At 39.5% G+C, this 16215-nt stretch overlaps 1 protein-coding gene across 1 annotated transcript in view; it reads left to right on the forward strand.

Annotated features, from left to right (window-relative positions):
• The first annotated feature begins 365 nt into the window (after nucleotides 1–365).
• The window catches only part of MROH2B (maestro heat like repeat family member 2B), a 60443-nt gene continuing 44593 nt past the window's right edge, over nucleotides 366–16215 (forward strand). The window contains 13 exon segments of the mRNA XM_027101271.1: nucleotides 366–393; nucleotides 1524–1585; nucleotides 3133–3243; nucleotides 4533–4692; nucleotides 5332–5430; nucleotides 8116–8270; nucleotides 11219–11359; nucleotides 11747–11839; nucleotides 11932–12001; nucleotides 13668–13706; nucleotides 13709–13777; nucleotides 14766–14800; nucleotides 14802–14840. Coding sequence (XP_026957072.1) covers nucleotides 366–393; nucleotides 1524–1585; nucleotides 3133–3243; nucleotides 4533–4692; nucleotides 5332–5430; nucleotides 8116–8270; nucleotides 11219–11359; nucleotides 11747–11839; nucleotides 11932–12001; nucleotides 13668–13706; nucleotides 13709–13777; nucleotides 14766–14800; nucleotides 14802–14840 — 1101 coding nt within the window.

Genomic DNA, 16215 nt, shown 5'->3' on the forward strand with positions numbered 1-16215 from the left:
GGAGAAGAACTCCTTTGGTCTACCAAAATTGTTTGAGTTTCAGTCTCTAATTTCTTCCTTCTCAGATACTCTGGTCTCCACCAAAGGGACACTATTCAGTGAGATGAAGCCATTTTGTTGGTCAGCAGGAGCTCAGAAGCAAGAAAATGTCCTCGTGGTAGAATACAGCATCATCTTTCTCAGCAGCAGCCCATCACTGGAAGCTTCCAGATCATTGTGCCAATCAAGAGGTGGAGGGACTTTTATTTAAAGACCCTTATGTGAACCTTATGTGAGAAACTTGCCAACCTGCTTCTTCGATTTGTTAGCCTTATTATTTCTGATACTTAGGTGCTGTCTCTTAGAGAGCCTGAAACAGCCAAGACATGGCCAAGGACACAGAGGAATCTGCAGGTGAGCATCGTCGGATCCTGAGGAATTAGGTGTTTTGTGTCTGTGTGACGATATGCATATGTGAGGTGAGGAATGGTGTACATCACTGAGGGAGATGTGTACACCTTAAAAGGTTTTATGAAAAGCTATGCTAAAGCCAGATTGTTTCTCTCTACTCTCCCTTTATTCCAAAATAATAAAATCACATGGATTGTAAAGGACCAATGATGATTATGTCCTACCTTCTTTAAAAATGTATAGTCTACTCGAGGAGAAAGTGGGGCTACAACACAAAGAAAGGCAGTTGCTTATTTAATCTTCAATACTGGCAGAGTCCTTTGGAAATATTCTGCTTTGCCAAAAAAGACTATTCTAAAGGGTTATGTTGTTTGATTTGGCTTGTGGAAAATCACTACGTCGAGAAATATCTCTTCTACCAAGTTGCCATGTGGTGTGAAATTGCTCAATTCCCTGGACTCAAATATGTGTGTTCAGTTTTCCAACAAGCTTTATTCAAATAATTCCTGGAAGGTACAAGTCAAAAATATTTAGATCATTATCAGAAAAGAACAAGGTTGCATGAGCATGATACCAGAAGAGGGACCTGAGAGGGCCAGAAGGGAAGTCAGAGAGAAAGAGGATGTGAGTAAATAAGTTGGGGGTGGGGGCAATGAGGAAGGAGGTGGAAAACAACAAGCTCTATTACACTCTTGCCCTCCCCTACTCAAGTCAGGTGTAAGGAATTCAGTTCATGGAATCTGAGAGCTGAGCCTGTCTCAAGAGGATATAGGGTGATGCCTACATGACTGGAGAGATAAACAGGGATCTAGCATCTTTTATCTTCCCCTCCACATTTAATTCAGGTTTTGAAACATACTAAGCATCTTCTATTTTCAAGTATGTCAATTATAAGAAATATGAATAAGACACAGTTTCTGCCATCAAAGAGGTGGCAGTCAAGAGGAAGAGAAGAGTAGGAGAAAGGGAGAAGGGGAGAGAGGAAAGAAGGAGAGAGAAGGAAAGAGAGGAGAGAGAGAGAAGGAGAAAGAGAGAAGGACAGAATGAGAAGGAGAGAGAGGTAACCATAGCATAGTAATTCACAGGAGGGCATTTCAGCATGTTCTTAATTCTTCTTTTCCTGCCCATTTTAGAGATTTTTGGAGAGATTAACCTCACTCTCGGCATGCTGAACAAGGAAGATAATATTAGCAAGGTAAGGAAAATAGAGAAAAGTCTCTTCCCCATTCACTTTTTCTAATCCAGTTAATGCAACATTTCATCTACATCGTTCTTTGCTTCAACTTCCCCTTTTCTCTCCTGCTTCCTAAGTGGCATTCAGTTTTTCAGAAAATGCAGTTTTAATGGAAGTCATTGTAATGTTTAAACAATGATATTTGGCATTTGAGGATTCAGAGTATCCAACTGTAGAAGCTAGCAAAAGAATGCCCCCTTACGTAACCTTACACAGATAGATGTGGAAAAAGGGAGATGTCAGACTTACAACCATGTGGATTAGAGCCTCCTCCTGTGGAATTTGAGGGTTAGCAGACATTTGGTCCTGTCCAAAATATGTCAAAGACTTTTTGGTGTGGACCAAATGTCTTATGAACGTTTTGGACAGGACCAAATGTCCTGTAAGGAATTTGAGGGCTCCTATGAAAATCCCCAAATATCTCCCCCTACTCATCTATAATGCTGTTTCACAATTAGAGATTTATTTCTCTGAATTTGAAGGCTTTTCTGGCTTCAGCAACCTTTTGTAAAATAACAACAGTTACTGTTCATTGAACACTTACCTAAGGCTGGAGAGAGCTAGATGCTTCCTAAACAATAGTGCATTGTATTATGTTCACTCCTCACAACATTATGATGTAGGTATTGTTATTTCCATTTGACAACTAAGAAAAGTGAGGCCCAGAGAAGTTACAAGCCTAAGAACAGCAGGATTAAATCCAAACACAAGCCTGTCTGACTCCAAAATAATGCTCCTAATCATTATTCAACATAGCTTCCCTGTGAAGGGCAATGCCTACACCTTTATCCCTTAATCCAGTGGTTCTCAACCCTGACTCCAAATTAGAATCCCTTATGCAAAGCGAGTTATTTCACATGTTAAACATAGGCATAGTACCTCAAGGTAGCATGCCTGAGGCTCTTGGAGATTTCAGGACACCAGTCTCTCATCTTCCAAAGGCCGTGTGGTCACCTAAGAGACTGAGAAGAGCCCTCACACGCCAGCACCTGCCAAGCCATATAATTGCCAGAGGCTGCAGCTCTGTGGAAAAGGATTTACAACTTCTTCTCCACAAAGGCATGAACGAAGGAAGGGCCTGTAAATCCCCTTTAGGAACAAGTTTCATAACTTAGCAGCCTCTTTGGGAATCGCATTGCATTCCTTAATGCCATAGTCACTCTCTGGTAGTAAGAGCAACAATTGGGTTTTCCATTGCCCTGAGTGCCCTACAACAGTGAATTTCAAGAGACTTTAGTATGTTGGGTAGCCCACGCCTACCTTCAGTTAGATTTTGCCATAGAAATGTAGTCAAATTAAAATAGGTTTTAGAATGAACTTTGCTTTACCTATAAGCCTTTGATTCCTAAGGATAAATATTATGTTAAGGAAGTCCCACTTAGGATATATAAAATCCATTGTGTAGTAGAGATATGTTGCTTAGTTTAACGGTGTTATTCATTTGGATTTTATCTGACTCCTTTAGTTTTGCAACTCAAATTTCTGTGTGTAACCTTGTATGTTCACAGGAAGACATTTATGGTCATCTCACTTCCGTTATTCAGAATACTGACATCTTGGACCATGCAACTGTCCAAAGGCTGATTTATTACGCTTCTAAGGACATGAGAGATGACAATGTAAGTTTGATCCTTGATGATAAGTCAGTGTCAGGACCAGCAACAGGTCTTTACCTAACCCAACTGCACCCATGCAGACACCCATAAACTTTTCTACATCACTGCCAGGACCACAGGTCACTTTTATTAGATCTTCATGGTAACCTGGATACAGTTACAGCACATATTATTTACCCCAACATAGATGAGGAAACCGAGGTAGAGTTAAGAAAGTCTTTAGGAGTAATATTCCATCCACTTGTAGATGAGGAAGTTGGTGCTTAGAGAGGTTGTTTGCAAAGTAATACAGCTATCTATTGACAGAACAAATAACTAGAACCAAAGTTTCTTGGCTCCCGTATGAATTCTTATCTCTTCTCATGCCTACTTGTCTATATCTACTAGACACTGTATCTGAAAAATTATTTGTAGAAATAATTTGAGTCTTAAAATAATGTTATTTCCTTCCAGAAAGAATTTTTACTTGTTTACCTGCCAAGGGCACAATCTATGATTAATTTCAGGGCTTGAGATTTTTCCAGGCAACTTCTGTGACTCAACGTTGTACTACAGTCTATGGAGAGCCTATTTAACCTTTCATATCAATGCAGCCCTTTGAGGTCTTAGCCAAAAAGATAAGAGGTGAGATGACCAGGATCTCACCATTGGTTGGCTACAAAGCAGCCTCAAAAGCAGGGCTTATCTCTCTGGATTTCCAATCTTGTCCAGCTCTCAACTGAGTAATTCATTCCACCTTATATTGTGATCTCTTTGATGTTTCTATGAGTATATTTTTTACAGCACTTTTTATTTTCCTGAGCAGGAAAGTTGATCAAATTGACCTTGTTCACTATTACCAAAAGCAGAAGTCCCTCCAAATATCTCCAACATCAAGGATAATTAGATCAGGACAATACTAAAACCCAAATCTCTAGCTAGCTTTGGGTTTTTCTAGCCCAAATCCTAGCCCATTTTTCGTTCTCCATTCCCTTCAGTAATTCATATCACTTCAACATAAAACGTAAATCTTATGTTCACGGTACCTGATTAATTAACAAGAAAACATGTATTGCCCCAAGTTTACAAGAATCCTATTAAAACCTGGCTTTGAGGTGCTTTTGAATTACCTCTGCTTTCCCAGCTACTGACACCTACCCTAGAGTCTTACACGCTGGGTTTGTAACAGCCTGTTCTCCCTCTATTGAAAAGGTAAGGAACTTATAAATATTATGTAAACTATCAATATTTCCCCTCTGCTGACTCGTTCCGCTCTTCCTAGCTGTTATTGTTATTTTCCTTTTCTTCCTCAGATCCTCAGAGAAATAAGAAAGCTAACTGGGGAGGTGTTGGTGTCTCTCGCTGCACATGATTTCAACTCTGTGATGTATGAGGTACAAAGTAACTTCGGGATCCTGGAGCTACCAAATGAATTCGTGGTGCTTGCCCTGGCTGAACTGGCAACGAGCTACGGTACGGAGGGAATAGTGTCCACATTTTCCCTGGGAAACAATCATTCTAATTGTGTAAACCCAAATGGGAGCAAACAGCAGAAGGGAGAGGATCTCTCCCTTCTTTTATACTGAAGAATACTGATAGCGGCATTTGGGCTGTTGTTTATGAGCATAGATGAGCCTGTTGGCCAGTCACGGGTCCACACTGCTCTGAATTTGTCTGGACTCTCTCCCACCCTCATTTTTCCTTTCGTCTGGCTTTGTGTTTGCAGAAGCGCATTTTCCACAAGCCGTATTCTGCAAACCACTCAACTCCTACATGAAGTAAGGGTTTCCTAGGATGTTCTTTTCTAAGCCACTTTATTTAACAGATATTTATTGAGCACCTATCACCTGTGCTAGGCCCTGGGGATACAGGCAAGTTCCGGTGGGAGGGACGAACATAAATAAAATAATTATTCAAGTAAGTAATTGCTACTAAGCAACAGGTACAGATGGCCGTATAGCCAGTACCTTATCTTAAGGTACTCTAACTACAGATTGATTCTCTAACTACAGCCTGGCATTACAGTGGGGGAGGGATAGAGAACAACTTCCCGCTGCACCTCATCTGCCTCCCCTATGAAGCCTTGAAATGCTTATCGATTCCTCACTGCAGTGTCCCAAAGCATTCCCTTCATGATGATGACCCTGCTCACCATGCAAACCATGCTCAGGCTGGCGGAGGAGGAAAAGATGAAGGGAGCCTTCTGTATCGGTGGGTATCCCCGTGGTTTCCTCTTTGTTAAGACCAGACTATGAATGGAGCAAATGTCTTATTTTTCCCTTTACTTCAGTCTTGTCCTTTCTAGTAGTCGTAGCTACCATTTACTGAGTGCCTACCACATGGAAGGCCTTCTTCAGGAGTTATCTCTGTCAATCCTCACAGCAGTTCTGCAAAGTACTATTAGCCCATTTTACAGATGAGAAACTGAGGGTCATGGAGGTTAAGCGATTTTCTCAGGGTGGTGACAGTCAGTGAGATGGAGAGATGGCATCCAGGTCTACATGACCACCCAGTCCACATTCTTCCCACTGTCTTACACCAGGTCCATTTATACTAGCCTCCTTCTTCAATTGGATCACACTTTTCAAAAACGATTATGAGAGCTTATGAGCTCTTAGCCATAGGCTAAATTCTGGCATCTCTTTGTAATGCAATATTGTGAAAGTGATAAGTAAACAATCTAATCAAAATACAAGCAATTATACAATCAAGGAAAATGGGTAAACAAGCCATGGTCACAAATCCCTCTACCCCAAAACTGAAATACGTCTACGGTAATCAACAATCTACAGAGAAAAACACGCCCTTGGGTTCCTGGAAAAAGCATTTTCAGCACAGTGAGAGACTTCTTGGATGAGTCTGAAGACCAGGACTCTTTTCTCCGATCAGTCACTGAGCCATCAGGTGATTCTGCCCTTCTCTCAACCTCAATTTCACCTCTAAAAACAACAAATGAAGTGATTGCTAAGACCCCTTCCACCTCTGACATCCCCAGCACTACTCTTTTATAATGTTTTAAAGCCTATACTGTTAGGAATATCTTCTTTATCTATCAACCAAGTCTTTTCTATTCTATTTTACCCATTTCCTCTTGTCTGTCCTCAATAAAGGTAATATTTGTATCTGATAAATATTGAGAATTTACCATGTGCCTGGGTACTGCCTTGGGTATTTTAAGATTATTATTTCAGTTAACCCTCATAGCGACCCCATTAGGTGGCTAACATTTTCTGTTCATTTTACAGATGAGAAATTGAGGCTTAGAAAGGTTAAACAGCTTGCCTGCAATCACACAGCTGGTACGTGGCAGAGACACGTACAGACTCAAGGACTCAAACTACTATACTAGATTAGCCCACTTTTCAATATTTTTTATTTTCCCTACTTACTATCACAGCAAACATTGTGTCCCAGCAAAAAAATATTGGTGCCACTAAGTGCATTTCTACCTCCAATATTAATAACCAAGGAGGTAAAAGAAAATAAAATCAGAAATCATCGTGGCAATGAATAAGGGAATTCTCATCTGTGTGTTATAAATTTATCTAAGGGCACTTTAGTCTTAAAGCAACTTTGCCCGACTGCCAGTAAAGAAAAGGTATAAAATTTAATAGCCATCCATTTAGCTATGTGTTCAATCAATCAGCAAATAAACAGACATTGTGCTTGTTGTTGCAGATACCATCAACGAACCAGGCACCATCCCTTCTCATTATAGGGCAGTGCAAGACACACACACATACACACACACACACACACACACACACACACACACGCAAAATGGATTTGACAAAATGTAACATGAGATTATCAGAGAGAGTTTGGAGGGGATAGGAATAAACCAAATCTGACCAGCTCTAAAGCTAAGATACTTGGGATCTTTTCCATAGAGTTATTTGTAGATGAGGTATTCTTGAGAGAGTAAACTACAGTTTTTTTACTATCTAATGAAAGGGATAGCATGAGGGGCTGAAGGAAAAAATATTATTTAATGCACTTGATGCAAATATATGTGATATATATGATATTTTTGCAGGCCCAAGATTTTTTAATTTTATTAAAGTAAAACATACATGGAGAAAAACATAAAAATCAAAAATATACAGGTTGATGAATTGTCACGAAGTAACTCATCCATTTGACCAAAATTCAGGAAAAAATTTGGACACTACTAACTCCCTAGAAGTCCCCATCTTTTCTCCCAGTCATCACCTCTCCACCCTTTCTGAGGGTAACCACAATCCTGAATTCTAACACCGTAGATTAGCTTTGCCTATTTGTGAGATTCATACATGTTTTGTGTACCTGTAGTCCATTTTCATTTCTGTACACTATTACATGTCTATACTACAATTTTTCCATTCTACCTGTTGGTAGAATGGAAATTCTACCAAATATTTGGATCATTTTTTTTGTTTAAGGCTATTACAAAAATAATTGAATAGGAAGATTCTTGTACAAGATTTTTAGTGCCCATATGTATGCATATCTAGTGCCCATATATACACCTTGGAGTGGAATTTCTGGGTCATAGACAAAGCATATTCAACTTTGGTTGATAATGCCAAACAGTTTTCTAAAGTGTTTGTAATCAATTCACACTCTCACCAGCAGAATGTAAAAATATCAGCTGCCCCTTAGTCCTGTCAACACTTGACATTGACTATCTGAAATTTTAGCAATTCCAGATGGTATGTTGTAGTATTTCATTATGGTTTTTAATTTACAGTTCACTAAAGTGGCTTGAACACTTTTTATATATTTACTTGGTGCAGTCAAAAGATTTTATGGAAACTATTACACATTTGCTAATCATCAGTACATTTTTCTCAAATTACATTATGGTCCTACCTACCTTGATATTTTTCTCAGTCTGTGGTTGTTTTTTAAATGCAGCCCTTGAGAAGTTCAGCAGAGCCATTTACAAGTATGTCAACCACTGGAGAGACTTCCCCTACCCCAGATTGGATGCCAGTCGCCTCTCTGACAAAATCTTCATGCTGTTCCGGTATATCATGGACAAGTGGGCCGCCACGACCTTGCCCACACAAGTGAGTGGGGTTCAGCATGCCTCCAGCTAGCTCTCCTGGCATACTGGATGAACTTCCTCTTCTCTTTTTGACATGATAATTCATCTTAGTTCTCTTGGAAAGCTGTGGGTTGTATCTTATCATGTTTATAAAATCTTTTGTTTTTCCTGTTTCAAATCACTATTTACTCATTATTTCAACTAATATTTATTGAGTCCCCATGACATGCCAGACATCATTCCCATACTGGGGATACAGCAGAGATTAAACAGACCCAAATCCCCACTCTCATGGAACGGACATGCCAAAGTGTGCAGAGAACAATAACTAACTAAAATGAGCAAAATATATGGAATTTTAGCTATATCATAACCCATATTTGGGCTGTCACTGATTAGGAAAAACACCAGTCCAGAGAAATTTCCTGTGTCTGTGAATATCACAATGCATTAAAATGATACCTAAAGAAGGAGCGTGTCTGCTTCAAAATACTGTAATGACTTATAAAGAATAGATTACAAAGTGCATTCACATATATAATCCCATCCTTATTTTGCTTAATTGCTATGATTTTTTTTTTTTTTTTTGCGGTACACGGGCCTCTCACCATTGTGGCCTCTCCCATCGCGGAGCACAGGCTCTGGACGTGCAGGCCCAGTGGCCACGGCTCACGGGGGGCCCAGCCACTCCGCGGCATGTGGGATCTTCCCGGACCGGGGCACGAACCCGTGTCCCCTGCATCGGCAGGCAGACTCTCAACCACGGCGCCACCAGGGAAACTCCAGCTATGATTTTTTAAAGTAGGTGAAATTATATTCTATTTCAATCTCTTTATTTCTATATTATAAAAGATTTAACACTTAGCTACCTTGTCTAGTTCAGTTTCTTTTCTATATTTTGAGCTTTTAAAGCATTCATTTTTTAACATGCTGGGATAGTTAAATCATTAGCAAACATGAAATTTTTAAAATATTCTGAGGAAGTCTTTTCTTCAAGCCACTTGAAAAACAAAATTCAATGCAAATTTGCTGACTACTTTCCTAGCCTCCCACAGGAAGTTAGGCAAGTAACAAGAAGGTGCACAAAGTAATAAGGGAGCACAGGGAGAGAAGCACTTAACCCCTGGTGAGCACTGGAAAGGCCATGGCATTGGAACTGAGCTTGCAACCCATGAAGTAATCACTACAGGAGACATGCAGTCCCTAAAGAGGGGATAAAACCCACTGGAGCATAGGTTAGGGATGGGATAACGTGATACTTGAGTGAGTCCAGTGGGAGAAGGGGAAGTGTGGACAGGAAAGGGGATATAAAGAGGCAGAAATAAAAGAAACTCAGAAGGTGGTCTTGGCCACACAATAAAGAATGCTACACAGTACTTTTTTTTTAAGAAATAAGAAACCTTGGGGGACTTCCCTGGTGGTCCAGTGATTAAGACTTCACTTTCCAATGCAGGGGTGCGAGCTCGATCTCTGGTCGGGGAGCTAAGATCCCACATGCCTCGCGGCCAAAAAACCAAAACATAAAACAGAAGTAATATTGTAACAAATTCCATAAAGACTTTAAAAATGATCCACATCAAAAAAATCTTTAAAAAACCAAAAGAAAAGAAACCTCAGAAAGGCTTAAGCAAGAAGAATGAGATCTTAGAAACTAAGAAAGGAGTGATTTTCAAGAAGCAGAGACAGATCTACAGAGGACATTGCTATGGTGCTCAAGAAAGAAAAATCTTGAAACGTGTCTACTGCATGGAAATGTGGTAGAAGAATTCTTCCAGCTGACACACAGTGTTGAGTGAAATAAATGGTTATTGTTATTAGCCACTAAGTTTTGACATGGTTTGCTGTATAGCAAAATTTAGCTAATAGAAAAAAAAGCATTTATTAGGTAGAAAAAGCAGAATATAGAACTATAGATTAAAGAATGGTGTCAATTTTTAAGAAATTAAAATACATAAGAAAAAGATAGGAAAGAATAGGTCAAATAAAGAAATAACTTATTAAAAATACACCAGACAGTGCTTATCTATGAGTACTGTGGATACTGTGTTTTCTGCTTCCTCCTAATTTTTGTTATTTCTACATTTTTTAAAATAAATTTATTTATTTTATTTATTTATTTTCGGCTGCATTGGGTCTTCACTGCCGCGCACGGGCTGGTTGCGACGAGTGGGGGCTTCTCTTGTTGCGGTGCGCGGGCTTCTCATTGCGGTGGCTTCTCTTGTTGCAGAGCATGGGCTCTAGGCACGCGGGCTTCAGTAGTTGTGGCACGTGGGCTCAGCAGTTGTGGCTCACGGGCTCTAGAGCACAGGCTCAGTAGTTGTGGCGCACAGGCTTAGTTGCTCCTCAGCATGTGGGATCTTCCTGGTCCAGGGATCAAACCCGTGTCCCCTGCATTGACAGGCGGATTCTTAACCACTGTGCTACCAGGGAAGCCCATGATTTCTACATTTTATCATCAATATATTGCATTTATATTTTGTACTGGTTCATTTTTCATGTCGTGTGGAAGCCAGATGACAGTGGATTGAGAAATAAAGGGGAGGTGGGGAGTGGAGGTAAAAACGGTAGACCACTCCTTCCAAAAGCTTTGCTCTGCGAGAAAAGAAAGAGAAACAGAATTGGATGAGGATAACAGTGGGGCTAAAATGATATGGAATCAAAGAATTTTTTTTAATATAAGGGAAATTTTAAATTTGTTAATATAGTAAAAGAAAGTGACCATTAGAGAGAGGTTAAAGAAATAGAAGAGCGGGACAAATATTGAAATGAGCATCAATATAGATAGAGATGTAGATACAAATATAACTCTCCTTCATACAATGATCTTAACCTAAACATTGAAGAAACCTTGCTCGGTTGAAAGCAGTGAGGAAAGTTTTTTGGGGGGTATCTAAAGCTTCTGGTATACTGAGAAATGTACAAAAAGCATAGTGAAGTGTGAGAAACAGTATTTGTTTGCTGCCTCTGCAGATTTTGGCCATCACTAAGGCTCACGGCCCCACAGTGAGCCTGCTGCTGCATCGGGAGGACCTCTGTGAATACGCCCTGGGCCAGGTCCCTTGGCTCCTGAAGCAGTATAAAGACAAAGAGATTGATTTCCACGTCACTCAGGTGAGAGCCACACCCTCAAGAAACCGATTCTGATAGCTGACCAGCAATCATCCTGGAGGATGTTAATTTTCAAGAGGGTGGGGGGGGGTCAAGGAACTCAAACACGTGTTTGGGCAGCCAAACTTAAATACCTCTTGGGAAATATGAGGTAGAGAAGCGGTCGGTGGCATAGCTGGATGGTGGAAACTCCAGAAAGGAATTTCTGTTCAAGCTGCTGGGGAACTAAACAAGGTAGAGGAGCAGAATCACTAAAGACAATTGGTAACCACAGAAAGGTTATGGGTTTGTTCTCCTCACAAAAGGTAGTGAGTAATGATTTGCTTTCCACATCCTGTGCTGTTGCTCCGTAGGCAGCCTCCAGCTAGCCTTAGAGAGCTTCCATTCCAGAGTCTAAGACAGATATTGACCGTGGCAGTCCTTTATGACGTTAGCCTTCCAAAGGCCTTGAGGAAGACCATCTTTATCAATTTACTCCACCAGGTAAGAAGACCATGTTGTCAGATCTGATTGTTTCATTTTCAACAGCTTTCTCTTTTTAACATCTACCACCTGAGTTTTTTCTTCTCATTCAGGTGTGCAGAGTTCTAGATCCTCCAGTAAAGGAAAATGAAATCGAAGCTTCAGACTGTTTCCTCATTCTAGGTAGGACCCAGCATCCAGAGGGTTTTTAATTAAAATGTCTCCAAGTGATGATGACGACAAGGATGAAGTGCGTGCAAACTGTCACATCTGTTACTTTCACACGTACACACAAAATGTTTCTTCAAGTCAAAGTATTCTGTGCCTTTCCCTATCTTCCCTGCTCCCAAGAAGAGTGCAGCTCGTAGGGTGACCGACCGATCATCCTGATCTGCCCGGGACTAAAGGACTTCCAGGAAAATAGAACTTTCAGTTCTAAAACCAGAAAAGTCTCAGACATATTTTGGATATTAACTCCTTACTGGATATAAGGTTGGCAAATAGTTTTGCCCATTCCATATGTTTTCTTTTCATTTTGTTGGTGGTTTCCTTGTCTGAGAAGAAGCCTTTTGGTTTGATGTAATCCCACTTGTTTATTTTTGCTTTTGTTGCCTCTGCTTTGGGTATCAAATTCAAAAAAATTCATTGCCAAGACCAATGTCAAAGAGCTTCTTCCTATGTTTTGTTCTAGGAGTTTTACAGTTTCAGGTCTTATGTTCAAGTCTTAAATCCATTTTGCTTTAATTTGCATGTTTGGTGTAAGGTAGGAATTCGATTTCATTCTTTGGCAAGCGGCTGTCCAGTTTTCCCAGCACCATTTATTGAAGAGACTATTCTTTCCCCATTGTTTATTCTTGGCTCCTTTGTTGAAAATTAATTGACCATATATGCATGGGTTTATTTCCAGGCAAACCTGTAAGAGTTGGCAACCCTAAGGCTAGGAAATGCTTTTTTCTTGGCATTTGAGATTATTTGAAACTCTATCAAACCCCAGTCATCTTTTTTCCTCCTTGTCATTTCTTAGTATCTATCCCTTATCTCTCTCTCCCTCCTTCACTCTCTCCCTTTTGTTCTTGCTTTCACGTCACAATCCCGCCCATCACCTGGTTAGAATACCTGACACAGGTTGTCGAGGAAGCACCAAGTTCCCAGGGTCAGGATACCAAACTATACTCTAATATAGTCCCTCAGGGCAAGAGACAAGAGCAATCCTAGACCTCCCACACCTGCACCCTCCCAAAATATGTCATTTCCTCTACTTCACTGCATACCTTTCTAGTATGGTCTAGTTCTCTCCTAACTGACCACCTCTGTTTCTATAGTTTCCACTTCTCTATGCCCCAGCCTAATTAAGTTCTTCACTTTATCTCTAACATTTCCAACCCAAACCTCTCTACTCCATCCAGGTCTTTCTTCACTCTTCCCTGCTTCCTTCTTACCCTTGCGAGTCTCCAGCTGCACAGCTGGTGAAGCATCACTTTGATCTCTGCCTCCATGTTCACAAGGCTTCCCTCTGTGGCTCTGTCTGTATCTTCTATCCATTTATTATAAAGACACCAGTCATATTGATTTAAGACAACCTCATCTTAACTTGATTTCATCTACAAAGAACCTAATTTCCAAATAAGGTTACATTCACAGGTATGAACAGAAGTGGGTCTAGCTCTCTTAGTGACCAAACTCTTTAATTAATTCTGTGATACTAAAGAAGTATGGACATAATAAAATCTGGTTACCAACCAAAGAGTGACTTTGACAATCCTCATGGAATGATCCTCTTCCCATTCACAAGTATTTTACCTAAGGTGAAAATGAGTTCTTATGACTCCAGTATTTCTTAAACCCACAGCCCATTCCAGCCCTGCAGACCTGATAGAATTTTTTGATGAATGAGAAGTAATAATGAAGCCACTCGAATGGGAATCTTGACTTTGTTAAGATCGGCTATCAGTGCTGAAGGTAAGCAGTAAAGATGACAGCAGACTTGTTTATTTTGTACCAAAAAGCAACCTGAAACTTGTGCATTGTCTCTAATTCTATCCCATGTCTTTGGGAAATTTATAGAGCATCATATTCAGGTGAAGCTTGGTTTTCTTAGTTGTCTACAACCTACTACTTCTAAACAGGCATTTCTAGTTACCTCTCTTCTTTCATGATATTTACGGATGCACCCACTAAATGAGTAGAATATTTGAGAATTGAATCTAGAATTTAAAAGAGCTAGTAAACTGGTTAAGTAGCCTGATAAACAGGGAGTGGGTGGGAAGAATGTACAATATTCTAAAAATTAGTACATTTAGAAAAGAGGAGAATTTAATAAATTTTCATATTTCATTAATTCCAAAAGGCACATATTTTCACAGTATCAGAATGCATCTTATAATTGATAGCATCTTTAATTATCATCAGCCATAGAGTTTTTCACTTCGCACAATATGAGATAATGATGCCTCATAAAATTATATCTTGGATTCAATAAAATATGACAATTCATTTTTCCACAGCATTGTAATAGTTTTTTTAACACCTTTATTACAGTATAATTACTTTATAATGGTGTGTTAGTTTCCACTTTATAACAAAGTGAATCATTATAATAGTTTTTTAAAATTCAGTTTACCCTGGGATTTACTGAAGACTTGGCAGAAGAAACATGAAGTCGTCTACGAAATTTAAAGCCAATCCACTAGGCATGATGTATTGAATCCACTTTAGAATCTAACATTTTAAACAAGGTGAAACAAAATGTATCAGAGAACAAAAAAAAGCAATAAACATGTGTAAAGAGTTGGAAAAGGAGAATGTAGGAGGGAACTGAATAACATAAAATGTTAAGGACCAGTGACTTTGCAACTATGTACCATAACTCTAATGGGTTTTCATCAATTCTAGAACATACTGTAGTCCTTCTGAAGCGGGTCTCTCAATTTCTCCCTCTATCTTTCAGAGCCCAAGTTGAGGGATCACATCACTTGAATAGAAAAAAACAGTCGAAGTTGTCATGGGCGACCTCAGTATTAAAGTAAGAGAATTAATGGGGACTTTTATTTGGATAATGATAGTTTTAGGAGTAAATGAAATGGTTTTGACTGTTTAAGAATCTGCTTATGAGATTGCTTTATAAAGAATTCAGTTATCAATTCTACTTTTAAAAGAACTCCATCTTTCCCCAAAAGATAAACTCTATTGAAGTAAAGTTCTAAAGCACATTCAGTTCAAGGGCTTCTCAGTAGAAAAAAAAAGATTTTTGCCCAGAGCATCACTCTGCCATGCTCTTCAAAAAGTTTTAAATTTAATTAGTTGAAAACTTAATTGTTAATTATAAAGATAATACTTCTTCCTCCAAAAAATAATAACCCCTGAACCCTGTTCTGAGCAGAGACATCCTATTTTCCAATCAGGGAGCACCTAGAGCAAGTCTTGCACACAATAGATTTGTCATTATTTCCTGATTATTTGATTAAAATATTCCACGTTGGAAAAGACAAAGAACTTAAATGGGAACAATTTTTAAAATTAGCAGTTGTAGTATTATTTGTATGAAAACCATATTTTGTTTGGATCAAAGCCCTACACAGAAGCCAATGAAGAGGAAAAAATTCCCCTAAGAGGCTTTGGTCACCAATAACTATGTTTAAAATAACCAAAGCTATGCAATAAATAACAATGGAGTGATTATATATAAAAACCTGACCCAGTAACTGACCAAGCCAATCAAAGAATTGCTAGGATTTAGGGTAGAATAAAAGAGCACAGAAACTTTAAGGAAGGCCAGTTAATCAGGCAAAAATAAAGAGAAAATATACCTCTTTCTCCTTAATTAGGGAGATTACTGAGTCCTTGTATGCTAATTGTTAATTGCCACCTTGTGGCCCTTCCTCCCTGTGCAAATTATTTTCTTCCCACCCTCCATTAAAAGACCCATTCACTAAGGAATTAGATCTGAGATGTCTATCCTCCAGGGAAGCAATCCAATAAATTAATTGAAGCCAAATTATTAAAAACCTGTGACACAGGTTCATAATTCTTTATTCGAATCCGTAGAGCCAGACTTATTTCAGAATTCACAACTTTCCAGATTTCAGAAAAACATTACTGTGACAGTAGCCCACAATCAAACCTATTAATATTTTTTCAAGAACATGTATGCATATCACACTACATAAAAGAGGTAGGGCTTCCCTGGTGGTGGCAGTGGTTGAGAGTCCGCCTGCCGATGCAGGGGACAGGGATCCGGGAAGATCCCACATGCCGCAAAGCAGCTGGGCCCGTGAGCCATGGCCGCTGAGCCTGCGCGTCCGGAGCCTGTGCTCCGCAACGGGAGAGGCCACAACAGTGAGAGCCCCGCGTACCGCAAATAATAATAATAATAAATTTTAAAAATAAAAAAATAAGAG

This window comes from Aethalodelphis obliquidens, unplaced genomic scaffold (assembly GCF_003676395.1).
Source record: "Aethalodelphis obliquidens isolate GAN/ISIS:26980383/991018 unplaced genomic scaffold, ASM367639v1 scaffold4, whole genome shotgun sequence".
In the NCBI taxonomy this organism is placed as follows: domain Eukaryota; kingdom Metazoa; phylum Chordata; class Mammalia; order Artiodactyla; family Delphinidae; genus Aethalodelphis; species Aethalodelphis obliquidens.